Source organism: Strix uralensis, chromosome 23 (genome assembly GCF_047716275.1).
Source record: "Strix uralensis isolate ZFMK-TIS-50842 chromosome 23, bStrUra1, whole genome shotgun sequence".
NCBI classification, from domain to species: Eukaryota; Metazoa; Chordata; class Aves; order Strigiformes; family Strigidae; genus Strix; species Strix uralensis.
Genome location: NC_133994.1, coordinates 1,556,601 through 1,580,134, shown reverse-complemented (window position 1 = coordinate 1,580,134; position 23,534 = coordinate 1,556,601). Strand labels below are relative to the sequence as shown.

Sequence of the window (23,534 nt, the reverse complement as noted above, 5' to 3'; positions counted from 1 at the left end):
CGCGCTCCCCTAACCCGATTATTTTATTGAATGTTTATGAAGGCGCGCGCTTTCTCTCTCTCTCTCCATATTAATCTCATTAAATCCTACCTTTCAACCTTCTTCCGTGACCATCTGACCTGGCCACTTGAATTAAAATAGTGCTTTCTCCGCAGTCAAAGACAGCACATCAATCATCGGGCTATTTACACTTCGCTCCTTTCTTCAAAGCGGCTCTGCCCGGGCTCTCTCTACCTTCGCTCCCGGGGGGGGGGGGGCGGGCAGGTCCCGCGGGGCTCGCCGGCATCGCTCCGGGGGGGGTGGTTTGGGTTTTTTTTTCCTTCCTCTCCCCTTTTTTTCGGCTGTCCGCGCGTCTCCCGGCTTCCCCCGTCCCTCGGGAGCGCTCCCGCGGGCGCTGCCTTCCACCTGAAACGCAGAAGAAAGCGGCTCCCGCCGCGTCCCCCCCCCTCCCCGCCCCGTCCCCTCCGCTCCCGCGGGAGTTCCGCGCTGCCCGGCGCGGAGTCGAGGGCTCCGGGACCCACCGTCCCTTCGCGCCGCGTCCCGAGCAGCAGCGGGGGCCGCTCCGCGCCCCGCGCAAGGCGTCCCGCCGATTCCCCCCCCACCTCCCCGGGAAGGGGAGCGGCGGCGCGGGGTTCGCGTTCTGGGTTAAAACGGGCGCAAACGCGGACAACTCAGCCGGGGGAGAAAGAGCAAAAGCTTCCCAGCGCCGGTGCGGAGCAGAGAAACGCGAGAAATGACGGCAGAGCACAAAGCGCAAATTCTGTCATTTTTAAAAGTTATGCGACCCCCCTGAGCCGAGGGGGGGCAAGGAAGGGAAAAGGGAAAAAAGGTGGAAAATAAAGACAGACACTGGTTGAAAAGTTACTGTAAATAAATATTTTTCAGATTAAAAATAAAAGCATGTCTAAAATATGTACAATTGCAAGATGACATCCGTTAACAAACTCTCTCTACAGCATTGCTATTTAGTAGTAGTAATAATAATAATATGAATAATAATAATAATATAACGATAATCACCTCTTTATAGGATGGCACCTTGATCCTTAAATATTGTCCAGTGTGTAAGGTCAGTGTGCGGAGGGTTAGGAGCGGAGAGGGCTGATTTTTCTTAAAGGGGCAGATCAGGGGAAGGCTGTGATGGTGCTGGGAGAGAGGAGGGGGGAGAGATAAGTGGTCTGAAGAAGAGGATAGGACAAAAAAAAAAAAAAAAAAACCACCCTGATGATGATGAATACATTGGAAAGTTTTTTTGGCCCTGGTGAGGGTGTCAGATTGAATGCTCTGTGCGCATGTGCGAAGGTGTCCAAACTGACAATGCTTGGGAGATGAAGATAGTGTGTAGCTGCTTCTGGGCTCAAGGAGGAGGAGAGGAATCCACAAGCCGACACGATGAGATCCAAGGCGAGGGCGAGAAAACTGCCCAAAAGTAGGTCCTTTCTCTCCCTTCTTCCGCGTCCCACCGCCCCGGCGGCCGGGCAGGCGGGCGCGGAGCCGGGCCGGGGGCTGCGCGGGGCTCCAGCCCCTCTCCCTCCCCGCGGCGGCGGCCAGCCGCGCCGCCCGCCCCGTGTGCGCGGAGAGCGGCCGTCCCGCGCTCCTCCGCGCCGCTCCGCGCCGCTCCGCGCCCGGGCGCGCTATAGCGGGGCGCCGCGGGCGAGCGGCGAGCGGCGCGGGGCCGGGGGCGAAAAGCGAAAGTTAGCTGGAAGTTGACGAAAGGGGATAGCAACTTTTTTTTTTTTTTTTTTTTTTTTTTTTATTGAGTCGTTCCAAGTCTTGTGAAATAATATTCCTGGCTTTTGAAATAGTGGGCGCTAGAGGTCTGCGTTTGGCATCTGCCTGCGAGAGCCGGAGAGACTTAGCGCTGGAGAGAGGGGGGGGAGAGACAGGCAGAGGCAGACAGGGGGGAAAAAGAAACCCTTCTAGTCTCGGGAACAATTATCGAGGAGAGGGAAGGAAGAGAATTTGTAGCAAAAATGGATCCGCTCTCAGTGAGGGGCTTTGGATTCGCAGGTCCAGAGGGAAGATCCTGAACGCAGCTCGGGTGTCCCAGCTGGGGGTTAAGAAGGTCTGGGGGAGGGGAGCGTGGGGGAGTGTCTTTAATTTTTAATTTTTTAAAATTTACTCGGGGGTGGAATTGCAGCTCGTAAGTCTCGCGCAGCTTTTTCCTCCGTCTTCCACCGGACCCTTTTCCCTTCTTCCTTTCGAATCGCTTTTAGACTGGATTTTCAGAGGAGAGCGCGGCTTTTGTAAGGGGAGAGCGGGGCTTTTTTTTGCCCCCGCGCCCGCGGAGTCCAGCTGTAAGCCCTCGGTCTCTCTCCCCGCCGATTAAGCGTTAGGCTCGGTGCAGCGGAGGACGCCGGTGCCCGGGCAGCCCGGCTGTACTTCTCTACTGCTATTATCCTTATTATTCTTTAGTTTCTGTTTCGCTCTGGCTCCGTGCGAAATATCTGGAGGCTGCAGAAGTTCCAGCGCAGTTTGCGCCCTGCCAGAAACTCCGACTTGTAGCGCTCGGAGGAAGATTCGGCGAGTAGCGGCTCCTGGCTCGGTTAAACCGCGTGTGTTTTCCCAGGGAGCCTCGTCGGGCGGATTTTGGGGCGCTGAGGTGGTGCGGGGCTCCCCGCAGCCCCCCGCACGCCGGTCGCCCTCCCGCGGGTGGCGGCAGAGCGGGGGGAGCCCCCCTCGAAGGGATGGGGGGGGGACGGGCAGCCGGTGCCCCCGGCAAACTCGGCTTTGGGTTAAATACTGGGCGTAGTTTCAAGCCCCGGCTGGCGCAGGGGCAGCGGGAGCGTAAGCAGCGCGCTCGCACGTGGGCTCAAAGGTTTATTTTGTAATTCAAGTTCGTTATTCCGGAGCCTTTTCAACTCCTCAAGGTCAGCGGGCGTTCCGCGCCGCGGGGGCTGCCCCGACTCCCCGGTACAAGCCCGGGGGGGGGGACACGGCTCCCGCAAACCCTGCCCGACAGAGCCCCGCGGCTCCCCAGCCCGCCGTCCTCCCCCCGAACCGCTTTGTTACCGCGTTTACCGGCGGCCCTGGAGAGTCCCGCCGGTGCCCGCGCACCCGCCGCCGCTCCGCGCTTTTATTTTCCAAACGACACCCCACGCAGGCAACCCCGCGGCCCAGCAATTTACCTTTCCGCGGCCACATTTTGCAAGGGGCTCCGCTAAGAGCCCACAGCCCCCCCGGCCAGCCCCGTGCCCGGGGGCAGCCGGACCCCTCCCCGCCGCCCGGAGCGGGGGATGTTTCGCGGGGAGCGGGGTCAGCGCTGGCCGCCCATCGCTCCGCACCACGCGGGAAGTTGTCTTTCGATTCATCCCGGGATTTTTTTTTTTCCCCAATAAACACACGTTTTAAACGCCCCCGTTCAAATAATAACTTTTTTTTTTTTTTTTTTAAGTCATCACTTATGGTTTTAGGTTGTTAAGGAGAAGAGTCATTTTCAGAGTTCTCTTGGCTGCGAAAGCGAGGTTGAATAGAGTGGAATATTTCTCTTTTTTAAAAAAAAATTCTTTTAAAATTTTCTTTATTTCCTTCTTTAATTTCTTTTTTATTTTCTTTTTGATTTTCTTTTTTCTTTCTTTTTTTCTCTTTAATTTTCTTTTTCCTTTTCTAATTTTCTTTTTTAATTTTCTTTTTTATTTCCTTTTTAAAATTTTCTGTTTCCCCCCCCTTTTTTTTTTCTTCCTTTGCCCCCTCCTCCTCTTTGTTTTTACCCCTGCAAAACACGCCGGGTTTTTGCAGACGAGTGCCCGCTGCGGGGTCCGGCCGCGTTTGAGCGCGGGTGCGAGCGGCGCCGGCTGCCCCGGCCTCTCCCCGGGAGCTCTCCTGGCCTGGCAGCGGTAAGTAAGCTCCCGCAGCCGAAGGACTGCGAGTTTTTCAGTGCCCGGAGAGATCCTAAGTGCTAGGGAGAGGAGACTTCTGTGCCTGGAAGCCGCTACTTGCCTTCAGCAGAGGAGCTGCAGCTCAGAAAGCTCCGGCCGCTGAGCGAGCGCTACCACCAAGTGAAGTGTCTGTTTGGAAGGCTGAGCTCTGATTAAAATCAGGTGTTTAATACAATACAAGGCCCAACGGTTTATGGGGTTTCAGCTGAGGATTTTTTAGGGATCACAGTTCAAAACAGTAGTCCAAAGCTAAGGTTTCAACATCCCAGGAGTATTTATTTGCAAAACAGATTAAACACGGACACGAGTGTGTGGATCTCGCTGTATTTACATCGGCGGGGGCAGCCAGAGCTTCAGTCACCGCACGAAATCCCGGCCGGCCCTGCCCCAGCACCCCTCCGCCTGCTCCAGCCTCCACAAGCCCGGGCTTGGGTTTACTAATGCCCGCCTATACAGCCCGCGGTAAAGCGGGACCCCCCGGCCGCGGAGCCGTAATATTAAAAGCCCAAGATGCTGCAGAATTTCATGTCATTGGACGATATTTTAAGCAGACGTGAGGCTCCCCTGGGAACCCGGCTCTGTTACCTGCCTTGGGGAGGGGGTGAACGGGCGTGGGGTGGGGGTCAGGGCAAAGCCCCCGGCGATTTTAACCCGGCTCGCCAGGAGAAAGGCAGGTACGGGGGGGAGGGGGGGGGTGCGGCGGGGCTGAACCCCAGGCGGGAATTATTTTTCGCTCGCTTTAGCGCTCGCCTCGCGGGGGGTGGGAGCCTTTCGGGTGCAGCGGTTGTAAATCCAAAAGGTGAGGCTGGGGCAGGGGAGCGCAGCCCGGGCCCCGCATTTCGGGGGAGCCCCCCAAGGGGTTTCTGCGGGGGCAGGCAGGTAGGAGAAGGCCGGGCCGTGCCCCTGCCCCGGGGCGAGGGGCCTCGGCTTTTGGCGAGGAAAAAAAATCTCGGTGACAAGGGAGAAGCTTCCACAGCAGCTGCCGGTCCCTCTCCTGCCCGTGAGAAGGTTCAGAGGCGGCAAATAAACGAGTCGGGCGCTGCACGTTTTGAAGCGAATTCGTTTCCTTTCGGCACCCCCGAATGAGGTTTGCAGAGCACAGACACAATTCCAAAGCACACACGGACGGGCGGTTGTTGGCTCTCGGGATCTAAGTCAGTGTTCGTGCTGGAAAACGGTGGCCGGTATTTCCACAGTCCCCTTTGCTTTTCCTTGTTAGGAATAGGACCAAGCCGAAGTTTCGAGCCTGAGTTTTCAGGCAGAGCTGTTGTATCCTCCCGGGCAGCCGGGAGTGACAGAAAAACGGTGGCGAACCCGGCCCCGACCGCCTGAGCCCGGTCCCGGTACCTGTCCCCCGGTTTAAGGCTTCGCCGTCGGAGAGGACGGGCTTCCCGCTTAACGCTATTTTTTTTTTTTTTAATTAAGGCTGATGAGATGGTGGAGGGAAAAGGGAGCGGGAGAGAAGCGAACGCGGAGGCTGGAGCCCGAGTACCGCTCCTCGCCGTGTTTGTGCTCGAACAGACGGTTCCAACACTGGGACACACGGAGGAGGAAAATTTATGGCGGTTTCGGGCGTTTAGGGGTTGTTTTTTGTTTTGTTTTGTTTTGGTGTTGGTTTTTTTTTTGTTTTTTTTTTTTTTTTACATCTCCAAGCCGGCCGCCTCCCCTGCCCCGTCCCTACCCCGATCCCCGGGGCCCGAAACGGGGTCCCGGCCCCCGCGGTCTGACAGCCGCTGGCTTGCAAACGGGCGCACAGACCCCGGGAAGCCTCCGCGGGGCTCCGCGGCTTTCCGCGGGAGGGTGCCGGCGGTGCAAGGGGCTCCCGGTGGGCCCCCCCCCCCCTCCCCGGGCCGTTTCCTCGACGGCCGGGCTCCCTCCGCGCTCGCCAAACCGGCTACCGGGCGGCTAACGGATGGGGCTGCGCACCGCTGCGCGGGGGATGCGCGGAGCCCGGCCCGCGGCTGAGTGCGCGGAGCTCTGCGCGGGGCCGGCGCAGGTGCGGTGGCCGCTGGCGCTGGGTCCCGGCAGCCGCGGCTGTTTCGCCCTCCCCCGCCCTGCCCCGGATCTGTTCAATTAGGCAATTAGGGATGCTGGGCAGGGAAGGGGGGGGCTGATCCGCTAATTAAGGTGATATGTAATTAGCGCTTCAACAAAAATTACCGAGGATTTAAGATGAGTTTAGTCTTAATAAAAAAAAAAATCCAAATTCTACAAATATAATTTATCAATTCACCCGCCCTCCCCGCTTCATTTATTTGAGAAAGTGCAGAGGGAACAAGTGCGGAGCGGTTCCTTCTCCCTCGTCCTGGGAAGAGACTTGGCAAACGGGAGGAATGAACCAGTTACTTGACGTGGGAGACTGTTTGAACTTGCCCGCAGACCAGCAGGTTTAAGGTGCCAAAGTGCTGAGGCTGAAGGAGACGCAGAAATCGGGGCTTGAATTTTGGCCTGTGACAAAGTCGGTGCTGGTGGGTGTCCTGCAGCTCGCGTCTGGTGTTTGCCCACGTGTGTTTGCATCGCAGGGCCTTTGCCTGTGCATATATAAATGTAAGTTTATAAAGTGCATCACAGAACGGTGCGTTATACCAATTTCACTAAATTCCTGTGTCCTATAAAAACACCACGCCGAGGCGAAACGTTTCTACGCAGACGCGTTCGCTGAGCTGACAGTGGACGTACAAAGGTCTTACAACGCACAGGGAAATGACAGGTACTGCGTGACCACGAAGCAGTACGTTACGTGCAGAAATTGTGACTTGAGTTTTGAAAACTTGGGGTGACAACAAATAAAGCTGCCTTATTTTTAGACTTTGTATTGGAACTGCAGTGCAAGTTCAAGCTCAGCAATGGCAAATTAGGTCTTTAATGAGCTAAGGGGAAAAAAATTAAACCACATTTATTTCTAAAGGTTGCTATTAAAAATACCTGATGAAGACACAGGTCAGAAAGAGCGAAGAATTGCTCTTCAGTTCCCCACGCAGACAGACACCGTCCAGCGTTCAGTCATAATCACTGGTATAATAAGGCTTTGAAAAGGGCAGGATTCTGACCCATCAAACGGGAGAAAGCCAAGCGTACCTGAAACACACAAAATCTCCACTCGCTTCTAGGCAAAGCGCGGTGCAGGAGCTAGGATTTCACAACACAGGAGCAGTGTAATTCATCGCTGTTCCTCACTGTAATAATACCCCAGCTCCTCAGTCGGATGTGAGCGTTCCGTGACCGGGGGTAGAGCAGTGCTCCAGCCTGCGCAGGGCTTACACCTGCCCACGGGCTGCACCGTTGTGAACCCAAATACCTGAAGTGAGTGACAAGGGCATCTTCTGTCTGAGAGGGAAATGCTCTTCCGCGGCGTGGCTGCGCTCATTAATGTTTGTAAAGCACCCTGAGATTCTCAGAGGAAAGGCCCTATTGAGTGAAAAGTATTATTATTGTTATTATGGCTATGATTATTACGGCTTATATATTTTATAAAAGCTCTGTACTATTTAGTACAGTGCTTCGAAGACAGAGGCCTGAAGAAGTTTGCAAACATGACTGGGGGAAGGCTCAGGAGCCACCTTGGCGTGGGGAGCGCATTGTTGGCTCTGCGGCGTGGCTGGGGACGTGGCGGCGGTGCGGGTGACGGCGTGTCCGAGGATCCCTGTCCGCTCCTGGGGACGGGGTCAGGAAAAGAACCCACGTTTTGCAGACTTGCTTTTGCCCTTCTTACTGTAAAATTTACATTCTCTCTGTTTATTATGTTTGGGGTTTTATGTTTGGTGTTGTGTTGGTTTTTTTTTTTTTTCTTCTCCCCCCCCCCCCCCCCTCCCACCCCCCCCGGCTGTAAACTGCTGTGTGAAATTGTTTAGTGGAAGAAAAATCTACATTTACAACCTAGGCCTTTTCTGTAGTGCAAGGCTGATGGCATTTAAGACTGTATGTGCTCTCTGTGGGCCAGGGCAAGCTCATGCTTTGTTTCCACAACTCGATGGCTCTCCCACTATTACTGGATATGTTTATTTTTTTCTACTTAGCGATTATTTAAGTGATAAACTCGCGCAATTCTGAATGCTAACTGAAAGGATCAAAATCTTAGCTGAATAATGACTTTCTCATGCCTATTTCCCAAAAGATATTTTTAATCCTGTAGGGGTAAGTAACCAGCATGTCAATAAATACATATACATACAGCGTCCGTCTGCAGTTAAGAATGAAGACATCTGAAGGATATGTGCAAACACATTTGTTTCCACTCTCTGGATAACAGCCTGTTGATATATCAGTACTCCACAGCATTCCACACCAAAATTACTGCTGTGCTTTCTGATCTTAAATATGCCCTTTTTTTTTTTTCTGGAGGAATTTCAGGTCAGGGGTGTCATAGTGGAAAAGATCTATGACCTTATTATTTCTTTTATTTTCTTAATGGATTTTCATGCATCACCGCTACCTACTCACGGGCTGTTTATTTTTATTTTTATTGCAGTAGGTTGTGTGTTATGTAGCGTCCAAATCTGTAACAGAGTGTCCCTGTCCTGAAGAGTTTTTTTCCTTCTCTTCATTCAGTGAATGATGTGACCCTCTTTGCTAATAAAAATGAAATATGACTTTCATCCCTGGAATAAGTGTACTTCTTCGTGCTTCTGAATGCTCATACCCTGAATAAGCAGCTTGCTTTTTTTTTTTTTTTTTTGGTTTTGGTGTTTTGTTTTGTTTTTTTGTAATTGGGAAGAAATTTCCCTGTGGTAAGAATCATGATGTGTGCTTAACATTGGTAGGTAGGGCCGGAATCTGAACTCCTTTTTCATGGAGTAAAGTGCTTCTCTGTGCAGGGGTACCAATTCGCATTTGCTCTTTCAGCAGCGCTTGGTGTGCAGGACAGTGAGAGAAATGAAAGTTTCCATTCAGAGGGTAGATGAGCTTTCGTCGTGTCCCCCCAAAGATGTGCTTCACCCAAATTTATGGCAGAAAGTTAGTAAGGCATTTTTTTTGTACGACTGAACCCACTTTTGTACTGCAAACAAGGCCACTGGTCCTCTTGGGGAGACATTTTCCAGGTGAAAATGGACTGAGACAGCCAAATTATTTCCAGTAGGCCACAGAATAATGCTTCTATCACAGCAAATCTTGGTCTCTGTTGAGCTGGCGTGGAAAGACTTCATCTTCTCTTAACCATTCGCTTTTTGTAATACCATGGACAAAACTGGGGGAGGCTGGACCACAGCTCTCCAAAAAGAAGTGACTGCACAAGCATTTGGGGTGAAGTGTCAGACCAAAATAAACTGGGTGGTGATTTATTTTTGTCTCGATAGTTTTACATCTTTCAGGTGTCTTGCTTTAAGGTAGTACTTTGATGGGGTAGGTTTTTGCTGGTCTGTTTTTTTTGGCTTACGAACTCTCTCACCACAGCTATGAGACACAATGCCCCGGCGTCAGTTATTGGGATCAATTTAGCCATCATTACTAGATAACACTGTCAGCCCATTTGAGATACATATTTGTTTAATAGTTAATGTTCTGTACGAAATATGGAGGGTGGGGAGAAGTCAAACTGTAGTGAATGCTCTGCTTATTTTATATCCACTATAACTATTTTTGTCCATGAAAATTGGCTTAATTATATCAATGGAATGTTTCTTTTTCAATTCTGTATGCAATTAGTCCATCTTGCTGGCTGCAATTTATTTTAATAAAAAAATAAACCAGTGGCGTGTTCAGTTCCTCATCCCCTGGGGACAAATGCGATTGGTGTGTTTAATTTCATTAACTACAATGCGGCCTACTGGAAAAATGTATAAAATCAGCTTTATACAGCTTAAACACTGGCATTTGAAACAAATCATTACTGCATTAGCTGTCACACTGGTAATTCTAGAATCCAAGACAAAAATATTATAGCTGTTTTTATAACCCTCTGCAAATACACTGTTAAAATAATTTGTAATCATTTTTTAAACATGCCCTGATGTTTTCAGTTAAAATATCTTATCACCACCAAAGAAGGTTGGCTATTCATTATTGCATGTATGTTTTATTGATGATTCATAGGTTGCTTCCCCTGTAGAAAATCCACGCCTGTCTGTCTGAAGCTCCCCACTTTGGAGATGGACTGTTAGCACTGAGTGAAACACACTTCCCTGGGGATTTTTTCAACCTGATTTGCTTGGACCGGGTTGCAAGCCTAGCCTGTGGTAAGGCGAGTGCAAGGGGCAGCTTTTCCTAGCAGTGCAGACTAAGAACATTATGAAACTCAGCATCATTCCAAACACCACCTCCCCCTTCCACTAGCTTTTCTTTACACGCTCCCCGGTGTGCAACATCTTCTTAAAGTAGTTCTGAACGTTTCTTTGGTCTTCCGAGAGTGGGGGGGAGAGAGGGGAGGGTGTGTGCGTCCCTCCTCTGCTACGTTCCTGAAAACAGATTTCTGTCGTGGTTCTGTGAGGTTGTAGCAAGGGCCAAATACGGCCAAGTACAGCAAAGCAGAGCCCAGCGGGACTTTCACCCAAACAGGGGGGCAGAACTTGGCACTTTATCTAGTTCACAACTGTATTTCCTCCACTTCATTAGACAAGGTATTTTTCAGATACCACAATGCAGCCACAAAACTGTTCTTCGCTGTTTTTGTTAATAGGTATGGCTCTCCCGTGTAAGTGCACACAGGACTGGGTTCAGATGCATGTATCATCAGTGAATAATGTTCAGCAGAACACACGTGCGTAATTCTCCTCTGTGAAAACTGAGGTTAAACTGACAAAATTCAGGATTTTTTTAAAATGAGAGGCCAGATCCTCAACTCATGTAAATCAGTATCAGCATCAATGAAACTAATTTTCACCAGCTGAGGACATGACCCAAGAGATTTTGTGTGTATGTGCATAAAATATACAAATATTGGTATATAGCTGCTTTATGGGGGTTCATTTTTAGCATCTGCAGATCAATATCCGATGGAGAAATGTAGATTGTTGTTTTGTTGTTTGTTTTTTTTTTTTTTTCCTTAAGTTATGGAATGATCAATTCTATAACCTCAGCATATTTTAGAGAGATTGCTATTTTCTGAAGTGGCATGGACTTCCTTTCCAGAGAAGTAATATACAGAAGATGGGCCATATTGGACATAAGCCATCTGTTCCCTGGCACGCACTCTGCTTTTATTTTTTTTTTCCCCTTCCACTGCTGTCATAAACAGTAGTTAATTTTCTTTTCCCTATCTTTAACTTTATAGCTGCGGTGTTTTGGTAGGAGTGATATCGAGTTATTGTTTTATTGGTATTACAGTGAACGAAAAAAATCAGCTTTATTTCCTACTTGATAGAAAATCACTTCAGGGGGACTAAAGAAATTAAATGCAGTTTCCCTGGTCAGGCTGAGGAAGCACCTGGGTCTGGAGGAAGGTGGAGGACCTGTGTAGCGAGGGTGGGAAGGGGAGCACGGCTGTGTTTCGGTTCTCCTGCCTTGCTCCAGAGAGCCCAGCCCGGCTCCTGGCTCCGCGGGGTGTAAGGGGAAGCTGCGGGAGGAGGGAAGAAAGAGACTTTTCCCTCACTGCTACGTAAACCTCGCAGAGCAGCTTCACCTGAGCTTTAGGCACAGCAGTAGGCTCGCGCCAGCTCTACGCCGAGAACCGGCCTCCAGCCTAAGGGCTATATTTAGCACGTGCATTTATTCTCTCAGCCCGGCATTATTGTGCTTTGAGTATATGATTCGTTGGCTGTAAAGAAATATGGAAAGTTGGATGTGAAGTTTTGCTCAGAACATGGAAAAGTTGTAGAACTGTGCAGCAGTGGAACTGGGGGTGGGGTCCTGGGCTACTATTATTAAAACAAAAAAACCACCAAACTTTGAGCATTTTGAAATGGTATTACCTGATCAGAGCTTGGTCTGAGATGCAGAAAATGCACAAATTATGTTTTTTGCTCAGCTGATGAACTAACTTTACCAGCTTAAGCAAATAATTTACCCTCAGCTACTTCATCTGTAAAATGGGAGGGATATGCATACCTGCCATTGTGATTTCTGGATAAGCGTCTTGTTAATGATCTTCGTGTTTGTTCCAACTCCCACTGAGGTCATTGGGACGTTTTTGCTGAATTTACTGGATCAGATTTTTTTCTTTCTTTGCAAGTTTCAGATTTGGCTAACAATCTTTTATTCCATCTCAGATGCTTATAAAAAAATGCCTTTGTTTACATGTAGTCTGGCATTTTCTTTCTTTTCAGGATAGTATTTAAGTGTTTTTTATTTCACTGAGAATGGACCTTTTGGGCTCAATCATGTAAATTAATTTTTAAATGGCTGTGCTTGAAGTTCATGTAGTACAAAATTGCTTTACCATTTTTTTTTCTGTTTATAGAAAAGGACTGGTTTCATTTTATATTTTATTACAGAAATGCGAAATAAAGAACATGCACAACTTTCAAGTGATCGTATATTTTATTTTAGAATTATCACATAGGAATAAAATAAATTTAAATCCCTACATGGCACAATAGTCATATTTAAAAAGCAGTTGATACCTCATGGAGAACTTTGAAAAGCCCTCTGCTCAGAAACAGTTCTGCTCATATATCCCATATATAATGAATAAAAACCAGATCTTTGTTACTTTGGGAGTTCTTAAATTCTTCCTGCTTGAATACTCTTCAAGTATTTATCCAGATAAAGTTCAGAACAGAATTTGGTTCTTTGTCTTCTGTTCACGATAGTATCTATTAACGACTGATTTTAACAGCTGCTTGGTGCCGGCGGCTGAAGGTGAACCTTCTGGAAATCCAGGTTAACTTCATGGACGTGTCCTTAAGGAAACGCCTGAAGAGCTACTGATGCTTCCTCAGGCTTTCGGAGGCACGTGCTTCTCCAGACAAGTTCAGTGTCTGTGCAGTTAAGGCCCTTTAGGTGAAGTCTAGTGCTTCCTCAAATGGTTTGTTGCCTGGGGTTTATTATTATTTATTAAAAAAAAAGAAAGTGTGCACCTGTGAAGCAAAATAGATATCAACCTGTTAAATATGCCCCCGAAAACTCACTTCTGGGTTTGTTGTAGCTGTTCAGGCAAGCAGGTGGATGATACAGATGTTAAAGGCCTACGTGTTTCGAAGTATGTATTTAATTTCCTCTTTAAACTTACGTATTACTTTTTAACTCCTATTTCAGATAAAACAGCATTTTTGTGTAGTTCTTCAGTTAATGTGTAGATCTCCGAGTCCTGAAAGAACACAGAGGTTTGGTGCAAATAGTCACATGCATAGCCTCTAGCCATAACCAGAAAGTTTCTTGTACGATCCAGGAGTCGATACCGTAGCTGAATATTGATTTTTTGTAATAGCACTGTCTGTTCCAGTAGATCAGGAAAAGGACCCTGCATTTAACACTTATCTATAAATCTATTTTTACCCAATGGACAGTAACTGTTTATTTTTTTTAAGTATTGTTGTTTAGCAGCTTATGAAATAAGTCTTGAGGCGTTAACCAGAGAAATGTCCTGCTGCAGAATTAATTCTATTAAGCGTCTCTTCTGTATGTCTGTGGCCGTGCTATCTGGGAGACTTGCATTATAGGGGTGAACTTTGCTTCTCAACACGACAGCCGTGGAAGAAGTCCCTGCTTGGCTTGTCTGGGGAAGCCGAGGTTCTCATGGGTCAGGAACTCAGCCTGAATCACACCTGGAGACTGAACAGAGAAATGGCCCTCCCCACCCTCCCCACCTAGAGACTTCCCCGTCATAACACCAGTACTTTAATAAATGGGGTGGGGGGAGAGGAGGAAACAAGAACCTGTGGAAGATTTCTGGAGTGCTGCTTTGGTTTGGAACCCCCCTTTCTTTCCTAATGAAAATACTGAGGGCATAACAGGGCAAATGGAGGCTCATGTCTAACTCAAGACTGGGAAATATGAATTCCCTGATGGAACTTTGCCTCTAACCTTGTAGAGCTGATCACTGTCTGAAGGGAACCTTCACCATAGCTGGACATTTACTGACCAAAGGCAGCATTGCAACCTCACTGCTCGGAACCTGAAACCTGCTGAAGTCCATGGTAGTCTTTCTGTTGACTTCGCTGGACTTTGGAGCAGGCCCTCAAGGCACTGAACTCTTTGGGACATCCATGCTATTTGTGTATAATGACTTTTTCTTATATCTGAGTTGGTGTGTAATGCTCGTTAATGATTAGCTACCAAGGGTCTGGTATAAGATATACCCATTCCCAAGGATAAAATCAGCCGTGCCTTTGTCTCTACTTCTAAAGTCCTTTTTCTGATGTGACCTGCCTTTGAAAATATTGATAAACAGATGTGGGTTTTTTAACCTGTAATTTGAAGAGCTATATGCCTGATTCTTCTCAAACAGCCTAGAGGAATGTGTATTTACTGCCCCTTCAGAATCCTAGCATGGGAGTAATCCCATTCCATAGTCCCATTTCAGTAATCGAAGACTGAACAGACAATTTTGAAGACTTCCCTGTCAATATGTATCTGTATATCTAGTTGACAGTCGCAAGCTGTAACTATGTGAGGAGTATTCTTGTTGATAATGACAGATTCTTAATATTTCTTTTTAGTTCTTTCAGTGAAATTACATCATATATGTTTGAAATGAGAAGAATCCCTGAAAACACATCTACCTGCCGATCTATCTGTCTAGAGACTAAATATTGGAAGAGTGGTCATTTAGATCAATCTTGTGCCTCCGTGCTCACATTAGAACAAAAAAAAAAAAGCACTCTGGAAAAATTACCGAATTCTCCTTGCAGTGTCAGGTTCCAAGATAATGATGTGTCTGTGTGTGAAAATATTAAATTGCAATAACATGCAGAGTGAGTGGCTTTCTGAATGGGGTATTCAGTTCACAGCTTGGACTATACATAAAGCTAGTGAGTGACAGAATACAAATGGTGTCATAAAACATCAGGGGAATTCAAAGCCAGTCTCAATCTTTTTGATCTATATTCTATCTATGGAGCTCTCTCAATCTATCTATCTTTAGTTAATGAAACAGTTAAACATATTTAATTATTTATCACTGTTTAATGTCAAGAGTTATCAAAACAGATTACGTTTCCCCCCCACACACTTAAAGGTATTAGAAGAACTCTAAATTGTATGTACTAAAGTCTGGGATGTTTCCTGTCCAAAGATAATGCTTTAAAACACATCTCTGCGTGTAGATGTTTTTAAATCGCAGTTGTTTGGTGAAAGCAGAGCCTTGCATTTCATTGCCTGAGAGCACGCTTTATTTCTAAAACTTTGCTTGTTTCTTACACAAACTGCTTTTATTCTGCACAACAGAAACAGGGAAATGAGAATTCGGTTTCACTTCGGATGAGAAATGAAATAGAGCGGGACAGTTCTTGGCGGGTGTAAGCTGACCCACCTCTCTGATATGGCCCAACAACAAAGAGCCAAACTGAAAAATCATTCAAAAAGTAAGTGTGCTATGCCCACCCTCTTAGCGCCTAGAGATCAGCCCCAGCAGGGTTTACAGAGCTCCTTTAATGATCACGTCTAGAGACGAAGCATGCCACATGTTCCCGTGGCTTCCCGCTGCCTGGGTCTTCTCGCGCATGTCCGTGTGTATATAAAATGCTTTATGAAAGGTCTCTAAAGAGGCCCTTGAAGCTGACACCCCTTCTGAAATGTCAGGCGTGGATCACGCAGCTAACCTGCGGCTCTCTTGTTTCGGAGAAGGAAACTTCAGCATTGCAAACCTCCCAGGACGTTAGGCTCTTACCTTCCTCCCCTCTCCCCCCGGCAGAGGTGTTAATCGTCACCCTCTGAAGGTTGTGTTGAGCTGCTAAAAGCCGCTGTTTGTTACTGAATCTCATCTGCTAATTCTGGGCTGGAGGTAGGTGTTTGGGATCCCCCTCTGCCCTACCACCTGGGTCTTCTCTATTGGCAGCTTTGATAAGAAATCATTCTTTCTTCTCTACCTAAGCTCTCTCTTTACCAGTGGTTTTAAATTGCTTTCCACTCCTGACAGACTACCCTCGTTCAAAGAGAAATGTGGAGGAGGTTGATGGTTCTAGTAAGTATTAGGAGTCCATTACCAGAGGACTGAATCCTGTTGGGATCTCTTGGGAGACACCCCTCCTTGGCCCACCAAACAGAGTATGGCATTGTGAGCGGAAAGGGCAGGGGGATAAAGGAATCCAGCCTCGCTTTTCTCTGACAAAGAAACCTCAATACTTTTATTCAGCGGAAAATGGAATAATACTTCTGGGTTTGCTTTGAAAGCCCCAGCCACGGGCTACTTTACGCACTGCGGATGGTTTCTGTATGAGGAAGAGCTTTTTTCAAGGGGAGAGGACTTTACAGGTGAAATGAGATTAAAGGCAACTGTGCGCCAACATGTTAAACATTTTGGGGTTTACGAGAAGTATCAATGTTTCATTGCAGTCACGTGCCAGTCAGGAATAAAACCCCCACTGCACTGCTGTACAGCACCACTCGCCGCACAGATGTGTAGGAAGCAACCTGGCCCGCTGGAAATAAAAGTTTTATTATATGTCATGTTCCCTTTAAAATGCACCATGTAGTAATGTTCTTCTGGTAAAGGTAGGTTAGGGACCACTCCAGATATTACAGCACTCTTGGAAAAGAGTGGCTTTTGTATAGCTAAGTGGTGCCCCTGTATCTTTAAGGTAGCCTGCCATAAAAAAACCCTACCAGTTGCAGAAAAACACTTGAGCAATGTAATTCCCCTTGTTTTTGCGTGTCAGAAAAGGTTCCATATTGTAGGTATCACTAAGAATGCATGAGCTAAATTTGAAAGCGTTGGGGTTTTTCATGTCTTGGTTCCTGATGTCTTTAAGTCCATTTTAAATCATATCTCAGTGAGACAAAATATGCATTAAAAGTAAAAATATGCCGTTACAGCAAGGTGCAAACCTCTCTATTAATAGGAGTACGATATTGGAGTAGGCATATTGGCATCCAGCTTGAAATACTGTACTCTCTGGTGTTTCATTTCCCATTTGGAAAGGTGCTAGTACAATGGTGATTATATAGCGAGAGCTAATGAAAAGAGATGGTGGGCCAAGCTGAGCGCTGCTGTGAGCAGCAGATGCCCCCTCGCTGCGCCGTGCCCTCCCATCAGGGCTTTAGCAGGGGCAGAAGAGTCGAGAGGCAAACACAGCCCACTCCTGCTGTGGATTTACGTGCCTGGGAACGGTCTTGGATTGAATTTTGTCTACTTTCTCTTTTGTCAAGAAAGGGAAAAACTCACCGGTGCATCTGCTGGTTCATTGTATCAGCTTTTGTTATTTTCAGTACTGTAGGCCAAAAATTCACCATGCTGTTAGATTAATTAGTGTATTAGATTTTATGATTACAGCTGGTGAAGAGAAAAATTTTTAATGCAAGGTGTCAGAGCCAAAGGAAAAGATTTTAGTATCAGAAATAGACAATAAAGTTCTGCAGACAAGGTTTTCTGCCTTCAGTGTCTTGCAGGTAGTTTAACAGTGTTAAACACGAGGTGTTGTAGATATTGTGGACTTGAGTTTAAAATGAGGAAACCCCATTTTCCTGTGGGATGGGAGTTGCTGGGACAATGTCTATAATGAAATACCCACACTGGATGAACTAGGAAGAATGTTTTGATGATTGCAATCTTAATTCTGGTCCTGAACTCTTCAGTAAACATGGATTTCAGAGCAAGTGGCATTATTTACAAGGGTAAAGTTATGCTTGGAGTGAAACATTTGTGTAATGGAGCCCAAGCATATGGTCCTCTGTTTTCCCACCTGCCTACTTCTCACTCTCAAGAGAGAAGGTAGACTAAAGATAAGGGAGGGAATGGAGAAAAAGGCAACGCTCTCAAAATAGCTGGTTTATGTGCACATTTTGCTCTGCATTGCGTGGACTCTTTTTTTGCCAGATCTTTCGCACTGCCCTTTCTTATCTGACTTCCAAAATCTATTGCTGGTTTATGTTTTAAACAGTGTAAAGATGTGTTGGGAAGCATTGGCCATTTTTAAATGCAACTGAAACTGTTGTGACCTTAGACCCTCCAAAACTGGGCTTGGGAGATTCAGGATTGTTTGGACTCGCTGCTAGCTGCAGTCTTAGAAATAAATAAATAGACATCTGAAAACCAAACTTGATTTTTGAAATGCATGAGCTAGGTCACTCAGATCAAAGTAAAACCATTTTTTGTGTCCTCTAGAATTGGTATTTTCATTTCTAATCCCTTAAAAATTGCAATAATTTTGGTTGTCAGACTCAAGTTTGCACACGGAAACACGTGGTAAAAGTAAGTGCTGATCTCATAGTTTGTGCTGCACAGGGCCATGGGAGGAACAACTCTGCTCACCTTCAGAAAAGTAGAAAATCAACAGAATTTTGTGTATCTGGAGGCAGGTCTTTCTCCGGTGTAGCAGGGAGGTTATTTGTAGTCCTACAGATGTCTCAGTGGAAGAAAAATCAGACTCCATAATGTCATATTAAAAATATTGATAAATTATTGATTATTACTTAGCCCAGGCTTCAAGTGTGAGTAAGTGGTTTCCATAAATCACCAGATTCCTGCAGGACTCCAGTGAAACGGAACGTCACTGTGCGGGCAGGTTTCATTTAGGAAGTAAAAATCTGGCTGTGTTTCAGAAAGCGATGAGTGAGGCTGATGTTCAGTGCCAGCTACTAAGGCTGACACAAATGCAGATTCCAGATGCTTGTATTGTTTAGCTGCTGCTTCTCTGCCAACACAGGTGATAATTTCTAAACGGTTTTGATGTCTGACTAAAAGGTTGCTCAAAATAGGACCTTTCACTAAACATATTTGTAAGTCTTAAACACACCGCGCTGGCTCCCAGGGCAGGATTCCTCTAAGGACAGGGCAGTTGTATCGGTGACGATACCGCCTCGACGAGGGTAACGAGCTGTAAGGGCCTCCCAGTTCAGTGCTCACTACTCATTCAAGGAAAGCATCTTTATTTTAAAGGTTACTTCTGGATGAATTCTGTCTACACAATTATTGTAGGAGCTGTTTCTGGCAAAAGGAGTTCTTGTGAGTCAAGTACTGGAATTTTAGAAACAGTCTCTCAGGCTGCTGTGGAGCTGATTTGCACTATGTGATAAATAGGCAACATCTAACTGGCTTTGTAGGAGCTGGAATGACAAGAGATACCAGCATGAAAAGGCAAAACTCTTCATCCGTAAGGGAAATGAATTCTGAGAGTTATTTTGCAGTTGCAGAGAAAGCCCAAATTCTAGTCCTATACCTTGACCCACACGTTGTAAAGATACGTAAGAACTTAGAATTAAAATGAATGCACGGCTAAAATGAGATGAGAACTTTTCCACTTTTGTGGGAACAAATCCATCTTTTTTTTTTTAGTGTCTTACTCTTTTCTCATGTCATCCAAAATAGCTGTTAAAACTCTACTTTAATTGTAGAAATTATTAATTTTAAGGCATTATTTTATCCCTTGTTAAACATTAAAACAAACATATTTAGTTGTGAGAACTTCTGTACAGAAGAGGAAGCAAATTTGTTAAAAGAAAAAATAATCCCACCATAGACATAAAATTCAGACATTTATTCCTGTTATTTCTCAGTTTCATTTCTTGCTTCTCTCCTTCATTGCAAGAATGTCTGTCTGTGGTTCATGGTTTCCACACTAGGAGAGGGAAAGTGCTGTAATATCGTCCCTATGTGCTACTGATTGATTTTTATTAAAGCCCTGTCACCCAGAGTCACTTGGCTACATGCAGATTTGCTACTTACAGAAAAAAGACCCCAACAACAAAAAACCCAAACCCAAACCCCCACCACTGCAGTGAACCAAACGGATCTTCCACACTTTATCTAGAGAAAAAAGCCTTAAGGAATCAAACCCAAACTGAACGCGGAGCAGACATCCTGGGAGACAGGAGCCGCGTCGGTGGGGACCTGCAGACATGTCCCACCCGAGGATTGCCAGCTGGGATAGAAGATGCTGATAAAGTTGCCCTTGGCATGAGCTGGAGGCACCGGCCACGCGCAGCTGCCTTCCCCCGATCACCCTGTGGGTGTCACATCCACACACACCCACTCCCGCTCATTTTAGACCAACCATATTATTTTGCAGGGGCCTGGTTCACAGTTTTATGTGTTCTGGGGCTGGCTTTACTGTGAGAACACTGTGTGAGTGATTCCCAGCGCAGGTTTTTTGTAGGCCAAACAGGTTTGGATGGTTTGGAGGAATCCTTAGTCTCGCAGTTACCGGAAGCAAATGCCAAAGCTTTTGAAGTCTCCCCATTTACATGTGGCATGAGTTTCCCATTTGATTAAACAAATGATGCTTTGCTTAATTTGTCTATGTTGGCTATTTTTATGAAATATGCACTTAATTAAGTAAGAGAAGTACAGAAACATGTTTATTCTCAAGATTTATGCGAAAAATGAGAACCCCACTGAAATTTCCAGTAGTGAAGCAATTAAGTAATGGAATTCCACAGTATAAACATAGTATAATTCAACTATAAAACCGATGTCTAAGTAATGTTAATGAGCTGACTTGAAGCTACAAAAGCTAGAAAAGTTCACAGTTACAGATGAAAATTGAATTTGTTCTGAATTATAACTGAAATAAAGTTAGTTTGCATGAGGAGTAGTCTGCGGTCCCAGACCAAGCTCTGTCCACATGTACAATATGTCAAGCTGAACATCAGCTCAATGTCGGTGTAGCAAAACTGGTCAGGACTGTCTCTAGGTTTTGTATGTGTAGCTCTGATCCATAATAGCATTATTATACAGATTATAATTTGCTCAGCTGGTAAACGGTGTTTGCTGAGAGAGTTAAGGGAACAGGAATTCTGTGAAGAAAATAATTTTACAGTTTTACAAGGCTTCCTATAATTTACCAGTTTCAAGCAGCAAATAATTCTGGTTCTTACTGATTTCTTGTTGAAAGTTTGCACATGCAACCATCCACAAAAAACAAAGGAAAAGGAAAACTAAAAGGAAAAGGAAAAAGGAAAAGGAAAAAGGAAAAGGAAAAAGAAAAAAAGAAAAAGAAAAAAAGAAAAAGGAAAAGAAAAAGAAAAAGGAAAAGAAAAAGAAAAAGAAAAAGAAAAAGAAAAAGAAAAAGAAAAAGAAAAAGAAAAAGAAAAAGAAAAAGCACCCCCTCCAGAAAACAAAAGAAAGAAACCTTATTTCTATTTCTCTGCAGTCACAGCCCCCACATAACTTCTCCATGGTTTGGACTGACAGTTTGCAAAATTTGCAGTTGCTTGTTTAAATATTTTACACAGTAACTACTTAAATATTCTATTTGCTGAAATGTAATGCAGTGCCTGCGAGCCATAAATCAGTAACCATGTATGTAGAAAGAAGCTCAAACCAATCTGATACTTTAGCAAGGTTCCAACTCGAAAATTGACAAAATGTTTTCTGGGATTTAAAGTTGAACTCTGAATTTATACTGAAATTTGGCAAATGTTTGAGCAAATCTTGTAGCTGGCAATTTTAATCTCTGTTCCCTGTTACTCTCCCCCCCAGCCACTGGTTTGTGATGGAGCACTTCAGTAGCACAAAGGGAGCAGGGCCTCTACAATGGCACATTTTCAGAACCTAGTTATATTTGTACAATATTCTTTTCCTTTGCCACTAATTCTGACCTGACTTTTTTCTCTTCTAAATTCTTATCTCTTTTGGCAAATTTCTTTAAAATTTTTTTCCAGAGCATTAACTAAGTGGCTTGCTGTGAGGGTGTCTGTTTATGGTGCTGAGGTGAATTCTACCAGCCATGGCTGTGCAAAGCTTAGGCTAACGTTTCTTTTAAAGCTACGTTTTTAGCCAGGTCCAGAGGGATTTCACTGCACTTGGGCCTCCTGCTACATTTTCTTTTCTTTTCTCATTCCACTTCAGAATGTTGTTTCTATCACCTTCTCAGCCTAGTAAATAGCATGCTGAAGATTTATGATGTTTAAACTTTTAATGCCATAACATATTTTATATATTTTTCACAGCATTATTCAGACGTGTTATGTTATGGTTAGTTCAAGTTCTAGTGCAACTGCTCTGAGGAACTCTTTCCTTGTGGGTAGTTCCTCTTTGCCAAATAGTATTTGCACTTGCTTCAGAGGAGGAGGAAAGGAATGTTCCATAAATGTTGCACAGGATTAAAACTGTAGATGGCCAAACCATTATGGATGGAGACTAAAAGCCTGAACCTGCAGCCTGGAGGAACTACGAACCACAGTTTTTCTTTGAGGGGCAACCTGTGCTTGCTTCTTCTAGGCTTTCCCAGTCCAGATTGAGAGCAGAATGGTTCTGTCAGAGTGGAGGGAGGATGCTGAAGACAAAGACCATGCAGGGATCCTGAGGAGAGAAGCGGGTGAGGAGTCAGTGGGTTAGTTCAGGCGGACATGGGAGTTTTCATCTTGGTGGCTTCACGTTGAACTTTTCCTCATACCTCTGGCAGCTTTGCTGACTCCCCCCACACCCCCCAAGCGTTGAGCTGGGGCTTTGCTCTGCGGTAAAGGGCTCATCAAGTGTTTCATCATGAAAATACGTAGGAAAGTGCATAGGCAGAGTTGAATAAGCAGCACACAACGCTAAGAAGGGCTGTATTCCACTTGCATTTTGGGAAAAGTCCTGGTCTTTTCTCTTACATTGTCCCTGTTGAATATATGACTATTAAAAAGAAAAGAAAACAAAAAACCCACCTAGAATTAATTAATTGTGGGGCACATCTACTTGCCCCGAGTTACTTTCACAGTGATACTAATTCTTCTGTGAAGTTTCATGAGTTTATAAAACATTAACTACTTCTAAAAGAACAACAAACATTGTTCTCCCCTCACACAGATCCTAAAACCCAGCTACCAGATGGACCAAGGCCTGTACCCAGCAAGGGAATATTAATTTTGATGGAGAGAGACTTAGCGTTCTGGGTATTAAATTATATGCCTTGGGAAATGCAGCACAGTAGATGTGTGTTTGTACTGAGTAGTGTCTTTGTCTTTCATATATAAAAACACTAATTAAAATATAATGTAAAAAACTGAAGCATGCTGGTTACATTTTAGTATGCTGCTAAGGTAAATAAAAATGAAACAAAAGATATATATATATTGGGTCATTAAAAGTGCATTGTTAAATCACTTTATGCCACAAAATTTCCGAATTAAAAGCTGAACAGAAATACATCTGGAATTGGACACAAAAGCAGATTACTGTTACTTTATCCGGAGTTCTGGGTTTGGTCTATGGTTCATTTGCGCTGCCGGTAACCACTGTGCAGAGAAACACAAGCAAGCACAGCTCCTGGAACTGTACCTTGCAAAATTTCCTTTTTACAACATCTCCAGTGGTCCAGCATAACCCCTAGCAGTTTTACCCCAAGGCTTGGAGAGCTGAACTCCATATGTTGTCTGGTGCTTTGGATATAAGGTCCCTTTTAATATGTTCAAAACAGAAACAGCTTGGAATATTAGCTTAGCTGTACCTTACAGCTTACAGTGTGTAATGAGAAAAGTAGACGAGCTGTCAAACTTAGCAATTAAGACTGATCCTTCAGAATTTAAAATGTGGAATATCGCATGTAAAACTGAACTATTTGATGTTGTTTAATTAAAGCATGTTACCGATGGCAAACCAGCATGGGCTTACAATGGAAAATCGGCAGTAGCTTATTTCAATTTATCTTCTTTCATTTCGATCTCTCTTCTTTTATTTGGATTATCTTCTGTGTAAGCGAGCGT

The 23,534-nt window shown here is 45.4% G+C and overlaps 1 protein-coding gene across 2 annotated transcripts in view; it reads left to right on the top strand.

The window, feature by feature from the left end:
- The first annotated feature begins 362 nt into the window (after nt 1-362).
- PRDM16 (PR/SET domain 16) overlaps nt 363-23,534 on the top strand; it is a 342,717-nt gene continuing 319,545 nt past the window's right edge. For both annotated transcript variants that reach the window (XM_074892612.1, XM_074892611.1), the window contains exon 1: nt 363-1,429. In XM_074892612.1, coding sequence (XP_074748713.1) covers nt 1,393-1,429 — 37 coding nt within the window. In that variant the 5' untranslated portion in view covers nt 363-1,392. The remainder of the gene's footprint in view (nt 1,430-23,534) is intronic.